The 13,795-nt window shown below is 43.6% G+C and overlaps 1 protein-coding gene across 6 annotated transcripts in view; it reads left to right on the top strand.

Moving 5' to 3' along the window:
- The window catches only part of elf1 (E74-like ETS transcription factor 1), a 37,463-nt gene that overhangs the window by 18,407 nt on the left and 5,261 nt on the right, over positions 1–13,795 (top strand). For 2 of the 6 annotated variants that reach the window (XM_076103089.1, XM_076103087.1), the window contains exons 2-7: positions 8,082–8,393; positions 8,880–8,936; positions 12,108–12,282; positions 12,943–13,047; positions 13,176–13,337; positions 13,471–13,554. In XM_076103089.1, the coding sequence (XP_075959204.1) occupies positions 8,322–8,393; positions 8,880–8,936; positions 12,108–12,282; positions 12,943–13,047; positions 13,176–13,337; positions 13,471–13,554 (655 nt within the window). In that variant the 5' untranslated portion in view covers positions 8,082–8,321. Of the gene's footprint in view, positions 1–34; positions 201–1,926; positions 2,147–8,081; positions 8,394–8,879; positions 8,937–12,107; positions 12,283–12,942; positions 13,048–13,175; positions 13,338–13,470; positions 13,555–13,795 lie in introns of those variants that run through there. The other 4 variants (XM_076103088.1, XM_076103090.1, XM_076103091.1 and 1 more) reach the window with 4 other exon arrangements.

Here is a 13,795-nt window from a genome sequence, read left to right as displayed (position 1 = left end):
ATTTCATCTCTGGTTGATTTTATTCCCTCTCTAGGCGTAATGCTGCATGCCTGACTATGGGTGGACACTTCAGCCTGCTTGTGTCCAGACCTGTTTGGTATGCAGCCTCCTCTGCAACAGCTGGGTCCCCTGTTCTCAGCCTTGACTCAGACCTGGAGCCCTGAGATTTCAGTGCTCCATCTGAACACGTATGCTGCAAGGTTGGTGTGCAAAGAATTTTGGCAAAGTTCACAGCGAACAAAAGCTCCAACCTGAAATTTCTCCCTTCGGGAAAATTAGCTGTTGTGGGAAGTTACATAATCGGTATCAAGGGTAAAATTGGCTCTGTGGTGTATAGTTCAAGAAAGAAACAGGAAAGTCGTCCTTGTTTTTATTCAGGCTTGGTTGAGAGTACGCTGGTATTTGATGTCCTCTCTTGCTTTTGCTGCTGCCAGTATACCTGTGCTGTGACATGTTGGTATTGGTATGAATGTAAACACATCAGGGATGGGCGTGTGGCGAGGCAGGAACATTATGCAGCACGGTAGCACTGTTTTTAGAAACGCTTCAGGATTTGAATTTAGCTTTGGTTAATATGTCTTTGGAGAGTTTGTATAGTCATATTTTGTCTTTTTTTTTTCTTTTACAGAGAGTTTATTCTATGCTCCAGCCTCCTGTACATGTCTAATGCAGTGGGAGGCTTGCTTACTGTATAAAAAGGGAGAATGTAGCTTTTCTAGTCTAGTCATGCATCAAATTGCTCCCACACAACAGCCAAAACAGCAGCAGAGTCTGGAAGAAGCATTTCAAATATGTCTGCAAGAAAGGATTCAGCGGGGCAGTGTGAGGCAACTGACACACGCACAGACTTGCATGATTTTTATCCTATCTTATATACCTTTTGTGTTTTGTACATGGAATCGTGATTTTGAAATAACGGGATTGAGCTGAGACACAAGAGAGGCTGTAGGGAGGGAAACTGCTTCTAGGTTCATATTGGTTTCACTTAATAGATTGACATTTTCCTTTCTATCTTCTTGAGCCAGAAACAGCGTATGCTGTATGATTTAATAAAAGAGACACCTGGACAGTGTCAATATGTAGTTGCTGCTTGTCCACATGCATGACAAGAAGTGTCCATTCAAAAGCAGGTTGTAATATGACCACATATAAAATAAATAGATCCATAAGAAACAATAGATTCTGTCTTGTACCAGCTTTGACTGTGGCCTGCAGAAGAATACTTCATACTGTGATGTTTGAGGGTGCAAATGTCTTTTCTGAAACTTTGCTGCAATTTCCTGTCCTGTTTTCACAACTTCAATGTCTCTTCCTATGTGTGACATGTGGCCTGTTGCCACATAATAGAAATAGGCCGCTGGGGGGGGTTTGACAAATGGGCTGCATCTGTTAAATTGAAACATTCTTCTCTGTGGCAAAAGCTAGTTTTGTATTCAGCTGGTAAGACAGCATTCAGGATGGAAATTAATGGCATATGCAGTTTTGAAGGATTTGCATGATACATATCCAGGTTTGTTTGTACATACCAACCAGGAGCATAAGTTCAACAGATGGAATTTTTTATACATTGTTAATGAACGACTTTTCCGTGCTTTAGGGTGGTTATTCTCAGTGGCTCGTAAAAGGTTTGCGGGATGCTCTAGTTGCACACACTGCAGTTTGTGTACTGATACACGTATACACTCGTGTTTTGACCTACAAGAGAAAACTGTGTGACAGGAACTTTGAAGTTTCTGTAAATCCGACTCATGGGGCCCAGTAAGGTGTGTGTGTGTGTGTGTGTGTGTGTGTGTGTGTGTGTGTGTGTGTGTGTGTGTGTGTGTGTGTGTGTGTGTGTGTGTGTGTGTGTGTGTGTGTGTGTGTGTGTGTGTGTGTGTGTGTGTGTGTGTGTGTGTGTGTGTGTGTGTGTGTGTGTGTGTGTGTGTGTGGATGGGGCGTTAGTAAAGCTGTCTGTGTTTGCGTGCCTTGTGAGGAAGAGATGTCTGCAAATGGCAGGCGTGGCTTTGAGAGCCCTGTTGTCATTAAACCAACCTGTGTGTAGTAGGCTAGAAAATGTGAAGTGTGAAAACTTCTAATGGTTTCACATTTGCAGATATGATCGTCACAATAATTTCTATCTTTTACGTCACTCCTGGAGATAATTCTGGTAACTATATTATTCATTTTGGAAATGCTACCTGTGTCACAAGCCTCATATCTACCAGAGTAATATCATGTTGTTTGAGAAGGAAGGAGGGGGAGTTGAGAACTTTCCGCTCTTACACAGAGGAAGACATTTTCTTGTGTGGTTTAACAGACAGGAAGCAGCAGAAACCCACTTCTCAGTGATGCTGTTCCTGTGAGTGCAAGATTCACAGGTCAGTTTGTGGGTGTTTTTTTCTATCCAGTTCTAAAACATGTCACTGCTTATCTTAGAAGACTATATGACAGAGAACAGCATGTAACGCAGGTGACATTTCTCTACTCATTATATCTATATTTCATATCTAAATGAAAAATGACCAAAAAAGAAGAGCTCTTTGGAGACATTTCTGAACATGAGTCACTGGGGGACATTACTGAGCTTTTATTCCTGTTCTCCAAACCATGTTATCCTACTGAAGCTAATGTCTAATCTTTCAAAAATGCCAAATGTGATAACTAATGTGTGCATTAGTTGGCACAAACAACTGTCATGGGTCCTTCTCCTAGAGCCTGAGTGGAAAAGTACAAGGTTCACAGGAGATGAGATTAAATTCCATTCTCCATCTGAAAGCCTGTGCTCGAGGTGGCGTTTTTCTCTCAGTCTTCATTTGGCCCTGGCACGGCAGAGCCAAATGTCTTCTACTTTAAGACAGACACAGTGAGTGCTGGCTCGGACGCAGTGCCCCCTCGTTTGTGTTTTCTGATGCCTTGTGTTCTGCAGCTGCAAGCTAGCCGGTGTCTGTGCCTGCCTCTGTGCCCGTCTCTGCCATTTTATCGCCACACGCATGGTGTGGCCTCCGGATTGCAGTGAAAGCACTCCTTTATTCAGCGCAATATGGTGGAGTTTGAGACATGGTGAGACATGCTGTATTGTGCAATGCTGGGTGGTACGTAAAATGTAGAATGCACTGTAAATACTGTACACAAAACTGTTTTTATGGTGCTGACATAGTGCTGTAGCAGCAGTGTCTGCCATTGATGCAACTCTTTAATTACTGTCTACTTACTAGAAGAACTTCTTGAATTAGCAAATACTTTTCCAACACTATGACCTGATCCTGGTCTCATTCGATCAACATGTTTTTTTGTTATCTTGTAAAGTAGTGTAGATTAATATAGATATGTTGTCATTCCTTTCTTTCACTGAACTGAGCAGTGGTTTTACTTCACCAGAGTTGTGTTTGAGTCATTTTCCTTGGCGCTAAAAGTGCTATTGTTCCATACTGGTACTCGGTTTACTGACATCTGTACCAAAACATTCCCTAAAGGGAACTGCTGTCCAGAAATCTCCCCTGATGCCCATATGGGCTATCACAGGGCTCCAGGAATGAGCTCCAGCCTCATATCACTGAGTCATTTCCTGTACAGGAAAGCACAGGATCCTGCAAAAACAGCATGTCTGTGCTGACAACCATTCAATAACATGGTAGTGGTAAGCCCACTCATTTTCTGCCATCTTGCACACCGTTGTTTCTCGGCACAGCTGAGTTTGGAAAACTGAACCTTTGCAGGACTCTGTCTCTGTCTCAAAGTACTGCATGATGAAGGGCAAAATCACTGCTTCTGTCATACACCTGTGTGGGAAAGAGATTTCAAATACCAGGAATACCACCCACTCGCTGACATCTTTAAGTCCTGTGACCGCCGTATCGCAGCCACCCCAGTACGCTGCTGAGCACCTGAACAAATCTGCATATTTGTAACCTGAGCTGAAAATGGCTGATAAGTAAAGTTTGTCCTGGTTCTTTTCTCGCATCTCACAATGTTTGCACTCACCACATGCAGAGTGAGTCATTGCATAGTCATTCAATTGGCTTGGCTTAAATTACCTCCTTTCATGGTCAACAATGAGCTCAGCTGAAGAGCCTAAAGCGGGGGAAGTAGGGCCTTCTGGGAATGCTCCATTTGTTCATGAATCCTGACTCTAATTGGTTGTTATTGCGACTGGCAGTCACCATGCTGTAGGGTGGTGTAGGCCAGTGTTTGCTTCATACTCCTCAGTCTGCTGCGCACTAGGCTGCCAAACAGACAGTTGTAATCGCCAGATGAGAGGAGATTGACAAAAAAAATAACATCACCATGGTCACAGAGAAGGGCCACGATGGAGCCATACTATCAACTATCCATATTAGTGATTATCTTTAGGGCTACCAACATTTGTTTATTTCATTATAAAGAAAACAGTTGAAAGTTTATTGTTTCGACATAGAAGAAATCCTTACATTGCACAAGCGGTTTTGAGATTTTTGTTTGATAAATTCTGTAAAGCTGCATATTTGTATTAACAATCGATTAAATGACTAAGTGTGATGTGAAAGAGACCAAACCAGAGAGAATTATCACCAACTCTGCAGTTCACTTCAGCTTTTTGGAGCATTTTTTTAGCACACAGCTCATTGTTTTGGTTCTCATCGGAATTGATTTCAGACACTGCAGACTGCTGTTTTCAGCAAAAACATTAGTGCTACCGGTTTTTAAAACTCCGGGGTTACCTCCTAGTGTGGACGACGTAAACGCATACGTTTGGAAACAATGACGTAGACACCCGCGTTCGCTACGTGATTGGGTCTTAGCGGTCATGACGCGACTAATTAGTTGTATGTGTGACAGAGAGATAGAGCAAGACCTGCAGCGTTGTAACTAAGAACTGAAGAATAAACTTCTAAAACTTTCCACGAAATGTATCTGTTTGAGTTTATAGCCTCTCTGTCACAAAAACTTACGTGAGAAGTGACACTGGCGTAGCGTTGTCTTTTTTGTCGATGTTTTTGTCGGCACGTGTTCACGCTCCCCACAGACTCCCCAACAGATCCAGATATAAAGCATGGCTAGGCTTAAGAGGTTGGTGGAGACCAAAACAGAGCCAAAATGAGAGACTAAAAACATGACTTCAAATGAAGGCTTATGCTGCTCCGTGTCTGCTGGATGTGTGCTAACACGTTCACCATAACAACTTCATGAGGTGATAATACATCAATATTGTATTTACAGCTTCTTCAGCTGCTCCCAAGTGGCCAAGATTCAAGTAATGCTCTTTTGAAACAATTTATTGAGATAGTTGTCAATTAGGTTTTTATCAGCGGAAAGCAATGGGAATTATAAGGAGAGAGAGGGAGGGATGACATGCAGCATATGTGTTTGGTTGGATTTCAAGCCCAGGACACCACTGTTACACATTTCATGCAGTAGATCTCTGGGTCACCAGGATGCCCCGCCTGGAAACCACACTAAAATACTCTGTCAAAAGAAGGCCCCACCCATAGTGAGTCACATGCAGTCTATTTGCTCTGTGGACTATTATGCATTGACTAACATCCCCCCGTCCGCTGTTCTCCTCCTCTTCTCCTCTTCATGACGTAGTAAGTTCACTTACAACTCTGCCCCTGTGCTGGGACAAGGCAGCTGTTGTCATGTGCTCAGGGATAATGTGCAGGCTGCGTCTGACTAATGGCTAGCTCTCTTGTATCCCTGTCTGCTGTTAGCATGTGCCAACTGGGCCATTGAGATCAATGAGGAACTGACAGGAGGGATATAGAAAATACACACAGCAGTGACACAGTCTGATAAATAATAGCATGAATACAACAGACAACACACATCGTAGATGCATATAATCAATTAGACACACAAATACAAAACATGGGAAAGGAGAGTGGAAAATGTACATCTGTCTTGATTCTCGTCCAGTCTAAGATGACATTTTAACACTAACAGCTCCATAAACGTCCATAAAACGAACACAAACTGTGACGACGACAAAAGAGGAACTGAGATGCTCTGTTACAGAGGGCCGCGGTTGTTTCAGCTTCTCGGATGTGGGAGAAGGCAGCGAGTTATCCCATATGATATTGACCGCTGCACTTCTACCTCGTCCCACATGGGGTGTCTTGGTCTTTACAGAGGGCAGATGAGGGCATCTGAAATTATAATTGCAGTCACCAGGTGTCCAACAACGTTTTCTCACTTTGTTTTTATTGTTTTTACACGATTTATACATCTTCCTCCATTTGGAAGCCTCGTGTGATACATCCCCTCTTTTTCTGCTTGAGTCTGGTAATGGCGTGTCACACTCTCCCGGCGCAAACATGCCAAGAAGTCCACGGCACTGAAGAGCTCCTGACAGATGGCGGCAGCGTCCAGCTTTGGCAGAGGTGGGCATGGACACTGCCCAGCAGAGACAGCAAGAGGGACTGACAGGAATGAAACACTAGCCTTCAAAAAGATTTAGTTTCCTCGTCTCTCTCTCTTCTAGCTCCCAAAACGATGCTTTCCAGACCACGGCCACATATTACTATTCTGTCCGGATGCTTAGCAGGAAGATAAACTAAATCGTAAAATGTGTTTGGCCCCTTTGCTCCACAAGCTGCACAGAAGTTCAGTCCACTTTTATCACCTCCTCTCCTGTTACTGCCCCCCCCCCCCCCCCCCCCCCCCCCACACCTTTCAAAGCTTCAAAATACAATTGGGCCTGGTATGCAACTTCGCCAGTCACACAGGCATTTCAAAGCAAATGAGCTCCACCCTGCAGCAGTGGAAAAAGCAGGGATGATGTGTGTGTGTGTGTGTGTGTGTGTTGAGGGTGTGTACTAAACACTGCCATCTCTTACTTTTCTACTGCTGCCAGCTCTTTGGTCTCTGGGATTGAGGAGGGGGGGGGGGGGGGGGTTTGTGGCCCTTGGGTGTCCGTTTATTCTTCAGCCCCTCCCGTCCTTCAGCCCTGAAACATGGCTTTAGGTATTGGGTTGTTTGGACACACCTCAACAGACACACACACACATACACACACACACTGACAAGGAACATGACCTGGAGTTTCCCTCCCCCGCTGACTGTGATCATAGTAACTCCCCGAGGTTCAGCACAGAGGGGCTTCCAGAGCATCATCAGACGGGTCATCTCTCTTCTGTTTCTATGTGGAGGGAGGGTTCGTTTCAGACCCTCTCATGTGATCATAATATCAGCCCCCGGAGTCTCATGGTCACGGGGGTGTGCCGAGGGGTGTCTTCACTTCATGGACGGACACAGCTATGAAAGGAGAGGTGTGTGTGTGATGAAATCAGAATGAGTCGTGCACTGAGATCCTCCTGACTATAAGTTGTGTTGTTGTGCTTGTTTTGGAGCTCAGAAAATGAATCGATTTGCCGATAAAAAGAAAATTAATTGACAACTATCGTGATGTTTGAGGTAAAAGTTATTTTTCATGCAAAAGTGTCAAACGTTTGATGCTTCCAGGTTCTCTAGTGTGAGAATTTGCTGCTTTTCTTGGTCTTAAATGATAGTAAATTTAACATTTTTGGAGTTTTGATTGTTGGTCGGACAAAATAAGCTATTTGAAGATGTCACCCTCTGCTCTGGGATATTGTGATCATCATTTAGAAGATTGCTTTAGTAACATCCATAATGGTTCCAACTCTTAAGCCACAGAGCCTAAACTGAACGAGGCTTACCTTTGAAATATCTTGGTGTCACATCTCTGTGTAACTGTACGAGCTGTTTGCAGAAATACAATTGAATTGTCATGAAGCCTGAAACCTGTTTTTGGAGGCAATCACAGGTGACTTTTCTGCTTGGTCTTGATTCGCTTTATGAGTTTATAAGAGGGTTTGTCAGGCAGCGAGGCGGGAATAAGACAGTGATCTGATTTCTCTGCTGAGACTTTTTTTTCATCTTTCAGAACTACAGATAACTTCACCCTGCCTGAAACTATGTGGGTCTGTTGTTAGTTGAATGATGCGTTTTTAGGTCTCAAAAACACTGGGTTTTTATCTGCTCTCGCACAAGCCCTCCTGCACGACTGTCCCTGCTCCTCCCTGCCTCTCTTGCCTCTCAGTGAAATTAAACTGATCTAATATGTCTCCTGACCTTAGCCCCTGTCTCTTATCCTCTCTCTCTGCCAGGTGTAGATGCTCCAGGCGCAGCGGGACCCAGCCTCCGTGTCAGAGAGGGACGAGGCTGCTTCCACCTGGGCCACAGCACTCTTCTGAAACTCGTGGTTTCTCTCCCGGAGAGCTAACCGCCCAGATTAGAGAACAGGAGGACAAGAGGGCAGCTATTTTGTGAGGTGAAGCTGAGTCTCGGGAGCCAGGAGTGGTCGTAGCCAGGATAATTCAGGCTGCTCCCTGCCCTCTGAACTGACCATGACGACTGCAGTACAGCCCAGCGAACTGGTATTTGAATTTGCCAGCAACGGGATGGACGAAATCAATCAGGTACGTATCGCACTGGAGAAAACACATTTAAAATGTGTTTAACCCAATTGTTTGTTGCTTTTATGCATAGCTGGGCTTGACTATACTTTTTATTCAATCAAAAGACCGTTGGACCAGTGTTTGACCATCCATCTTTTCCACCAGATCTTGTTGATAGGTGTAAGATTTTTCATAGCAGGACAGACAAAACGTAACAGCATTGGTCACTGGGGTAGGATTAGCTGTGGCTCAGAGCCTGTGATCTTTTACTGTAATAACATGTTGGGGAACGAGAGGCAGGCCGAGGGGAGGATGGAGGAGGTCTGGGAAGAGGAGTGTGGGCTGCTGGGAGCACAGAAATGGAAAGATTGAAAAACCTGCAGCGAGGGTAGGGTGCGTGGGAGGGAAAGGGTGGGGCTTGGCCATGAATGTGTTTGTGGCACAAAGGTTGCTGTGTGTGCATGCTATATGAACCTGTGCCTATGTGTCTTTTCGTTGCCCGGTCAGGTTTGCAGTTATCTCATCCCCACAACCGTGTCTGAATCCTGTGGAGGAGGATTGATTGTAAGTGTGGATGTATGTGTGTTTCTCTGTACTGGTATGTGTATGTGTGCATCTAGAGTGACGAGTTGTCACTGGATCCCTGAATAGCACCAGTTCAGGCCTAACCTGACGGACCAGTTACAAGGCTGCTTGGAAGGGATGGGATAATTCAACGCAAAGGTCTTGTATTGTTCCAGCGCTACAGTTTTGTTCTGTGCTGCACCCACTCTGCCTGTTATGTAAGCATTATGCCCCTATTTACCAAGTCCTGGAATTACCCCCAAAACGTATCCACACACAACATGCAGTGACCAAGCCGTTAGAGCTCGGTGAAATAATAGTGTATTCTGTAATGATTAGCCGTGCTATATTGGATTTTAAGTCAATAAGTAGCTGCCTGAGTTGTATCATGTAAGGGTGATACTTAGCTTTGTGACTTTTCCAGCACAACAACAGGTAGCCATAATAAAACGTGTTCTCTTGATTTGAATTCAAATTAAAGATGTCTTCATTTTTAAGCTATAGAAACAACAACATGGTAGTATCTCTCATGCGTCAGATATTGTGATAATGAGGATATTGAAAGTGTACAGACAGTTGGAATCATTGTGGCTCGGCAGGTAAAGCAGAAGAGAGTGGGGTGTGAAGGGAACAGCTTGCACAGATGCTGTTGCTTTCAAAGGCAGAAAGGGGAACTCAGAAATGCAAATCGGCCCGATTCTTATCTCTCCTGTTTCCCTACTAGACAAACTATTCAAGTCAGCAAAGAGGAAGAAGCAGTTAAAACCTTTATGATGTGTTATATATTTTTTTGTCATGCTGCGTTACATGTTGAGTGCCACTTCTCCTGAAAGACCCACCTTATCGCTAGTTTAAACCTTCAAAAAACATTCTCTCTCTCGTTCATAGTGATTATCTTTCACATTGCAACATGCATTTTCAAATCAACACTTGGTTTACATGTCAATACAAGACGAGTTTGATGGTGTTCCTTGCAAAAACGGATCCCAGATCGCATCAAAACAGAAGCAGAGATGGCAGCTTCAGACGATTAGTGCCCTGTCAGCAAACTGTGTGGGACTTTCTGCGTTTGACGGGGGGTGCTGCTGTTTCAGGAGCTCAGTAGACCAATACTCAAAATGCCTTTGTCTACACTCACTCACATGCTTGACTCTCACTCAAGGACAGCAAAATGTATTTTAGCCCAGACGAGGAGACGTGGTAGCCTCACTGTCTAGCTATCTGATAATATGTCTACCACCGACTCAGATTAATGGGAAACATTCAGTGCATGTCAGTGAGACATTGACTGTAGTCAAAGCAAAACTCTGGGGTTTTATTAGCCCCTTGAGGTGTTGCTGCTGAGATGTTTTTTAGCTGTTTGTTGTTGATCTTCAAAATTATGACAGACGTCTTGTGGAGCCATCTTGTTCTAGACTCACAGTCACCTAAAATTATGTACACTGTATCAGATTACTAAGAAACAATCCTCTGGTAGCTACTCTTGGTCCTACCCCGGAGGCCTAACCTCTTAACACCGTGTCCAAATAATGAGTCGATCTGTTAGTTTCCTGGTTAAAGTGTAGCCGAAATGGGAGTGCATCCATGGACTCCTCTTCCCACCCCCACGGCTCAAAGCCCAGACACCTGGTATGCCCCAGAGGTCCAGACCAACAATGGACACTTGTGCAAAGAGACAGATAAGCCTTTATTCATGTCCTTCTGCACCTTTTCGTCTAGTAGGTTACTTCTTTATTTAGGTCATGATCGTAAAAATGTGTTCTTAATTGATCTGGGTAAAATCACCCCATAACACACACATGTATCTATAACTGCTTTTCTGTTGAGTGCAAATGAAATGTAAGAGTTTTCTTATACGTCTCCCTGAGTCCAGACAACAGTGCAAATATTCTTGTTGATTCAGCTTGTTAGTTGTTGAGCAGCATTGTAAGTTGCACCCTGACTACAGGTGGCACTCAGCAGGTGTTTGTCCGATTATGCATATATTAATCTTTTGTTTGGAAACATATTTGACTACATTTGACTTGTCCTTTAACTTCAGAAAATATGCATTTCTCTTCTCTCTGGTGAGCCGAAAGAAATCTGTTAAGATGAACATTTAATCAAAATTGTATCTGTTTCAGTGGACCGAGAATGCACCTAAGAGCTAAATAAGTTCAGTAGCTTCTTGACGCAGTCATTATTTCAGTACATTTAAAAAATGTAGTCTGCTGCCATCTGCTGGTAGTGACTCTGAGTTTCTTTTCATCATAGAACCTGAGGTGACCTTTTCATTTACAACTAAAGCCATGACATAGAAAAGTATAATTTTGTTTGATGCTTTCTCAATCAGCTCTGCCTCTCATGTTGTTCATGTGTTGTTCATGTGTTGCTCATGTTTTTGATGCTCTTTGAAATAAACAAATGAACAGCTGTCACTTAAGGCTACTAGAAAAACATAAAAATCTGAGTTTTAAAGGACCACATGATGGACACATTCAAAGGACTCAATTAGTCCCCATGTCTCTCCCCATTGACACAAACCATGCACCTAGTGAGCACTCCTGACTCAGTCTGTGTTTGAGGAACTCTCAAGTATGTTGGGCTCCTCAGTTGTTTCAACGGTTTGGCCCAAGCTCCAGTAATTCGCCTCGTCCCTCGGCTCCTTCCTGCATCAGGCTGAGTCATGCCTGAAATGAGACGGTGAGGTTAGAATTCCCAAAGCACGTTTAGGACATGATGAAGGGGGTGCTCGCCTGCAACTCACGATTGATCCATTAACATTCAATTGGGTTTATATAATTTCTGAGCATAAGATTAACTTCTCAGGAGAAGTAGGCCAAATCAAACAGCTGGTTCCTGTCTTCTTCAGCGGGTCCCTATGGACCGCTGCAACACCACAGATATGAGCTCTCCTCCATGCTATGTGCCTCCACATTAGCTGAAATCGAGTACGAATATTCAATATTTTACAAGGCAATAAAGATGAGGGACCAAATCTGGTGATAACATTAATGTGATGTCATCTGGGGTTTTTATATTGCATTTATGATGTGTAGTGGAGGAATTAATGATGTTTTTATTACATTTAGGTATGTGCAAAGACCGTCAGTCCCCTGCCTCCCTGTGTTAGCTCCTGTGTTACAACGTCTCATACCTTTCTCTGTATGTTTGTGTCCTCTCTCTGTTCAGCTGGACGACCCGTCAGTGTTCCCAGCTGTGATTGTTGAGCAAGTGCCTGCAGCCGATCTGCTGCAGGTCTACTCAGGCCTGGAGTCCGACGAGGTGACCAACGGCATCATGGTGGACACCACGCTCCATGTCGTGGAGGAGCCCTCCATCTTGGTGGGAGGGGTCGACCTCTCAGGTAAAAATATTTGACTTTACTGTCGTTTAAAGGGAACTGTGCTATGTTAGATGCACATACAATCTCACCATCTACTGTATGTAGTGCTTTACATTACAAGTCCATCATTTCCAAGCAATATGTAATTTGATACTAATCACCAGGAAAATATAGACGGCGTTCAATTGGTACACGTCCAATTAATTCTTCTTGTTTAATCATTAGCATAACCTAGAGAGTCTTTAGTCAGTGCTCAGTAGTCAACTGAATATTCAAAAATATTAAATTTGTCGATATGCAAGGATACAATACAACAACCTCTCCAATAATAAATAGTCAGAGAATTTATTATTTTAAAAAGACATCCTCTTTTCTTTAAAATATGTCAAACATTAAATTATTCTCTCTTGAAAACTTCTTGAAAATTATTTTGGAGTTACGGACCTGTAAAATACAGAGTAACCGTTTAAAAGAGTTTTCAGGCTGTACCTGCTCAAGACCTTTTTATCCCTATTTCCTAATTTACCTAGCAACAACAATGTCTTGAGTGTACAAACTTCCCTCGGTACAAGTGGAACTGGTCTTGATGTTACAAACTAGCCATTCAGCTGTATCAGTCATACATTATACACAGTAGGTACCCACATGGATTTCATAATGATGAATTTGTCTGCTGGACAGAAACAACAGTCTCTGACCCAGAGGACAGCATGGAGACAAATGAAGCTGCAGCAGCTCTTCTTAACATGGAGTCTCCAAACAACATTTTGGACGAGAAGCGTATGAGTAAGTTATATTTCATATTGTACATTTCAACTTTGATCAGACATCGATCATATTTTGAGCATGAGATGAGTTCTAAAGGTTCTATTCATGGTTTTTTCTGTGTTTTTGTATCGCTTGTTGATTTATAGTTCACACCTACGGCACTCTGCTGGAGTCAGACTTGACATACACCCCCCTGAGGCCTGACCAGATGGATAATGGTGCCCTTGACATGTCCCTAGACGAGGACACTTCATCAATGGATGAGATACCCCAAAAGTGTCCCTTAAAACCTCAGAAAAAAACCAAAGGTAACACTGTAGTCCTCTTTTTTTACAACCCAGGAATTATCTCTTGTACTAAAAATTCAGTGTTGTAGGTAATTGGATGATTTCACTGCAACCTCTCACCTCATAACACACAACCCCTCAATTTGAATCATAGTGCGGAAGCCGCGGGCGGTGCGTCCCTGCTCTCCTATCACCACCCCTAACCTGCCACTCAGGAAGAAGAGCAAAGAGGGTAAAGGTAAGCCTCGCTAACTTGTCCGCTTCCCTGTAATGAGCCAATAAAAATCAAGGTCTCCCCTCCTCTTGTGTACGCTCTGTTTCCTCCTGTGGAGTGCGCAAACAGCAGTCCTCAACCCCTGCAGTCCGGCTGGGTTGAATCTGGGCGAGTTAATGGATGAGGGGATCTCGGAGTGCTGTGTTTTTGCAGGGAAACAGAAGTGATTGCAGGCTGGGGGGCAGGTTGATGCTCCACCAATAGA

Source organism: Anarhichas minor, unplaced genomic scaffold (genome assembly GCF_050575085.1).
Source record: "Anarhichas minor isolate MPS153535 unplaced genomic scaffold, ASM5057508v1 ptg000028l, whole genome shotgun sequence".
Taxonomy (NCBI): domain Eukaryota; kingdom Metazoa; phylum Chordata; class Actinopteri; order Perciformes; family Anarhichadidae; genus Anarhichas; species Anarhichas minor.
This window is presented reverse-complemented; position numbering and strand designations above follow the sequence as displayed.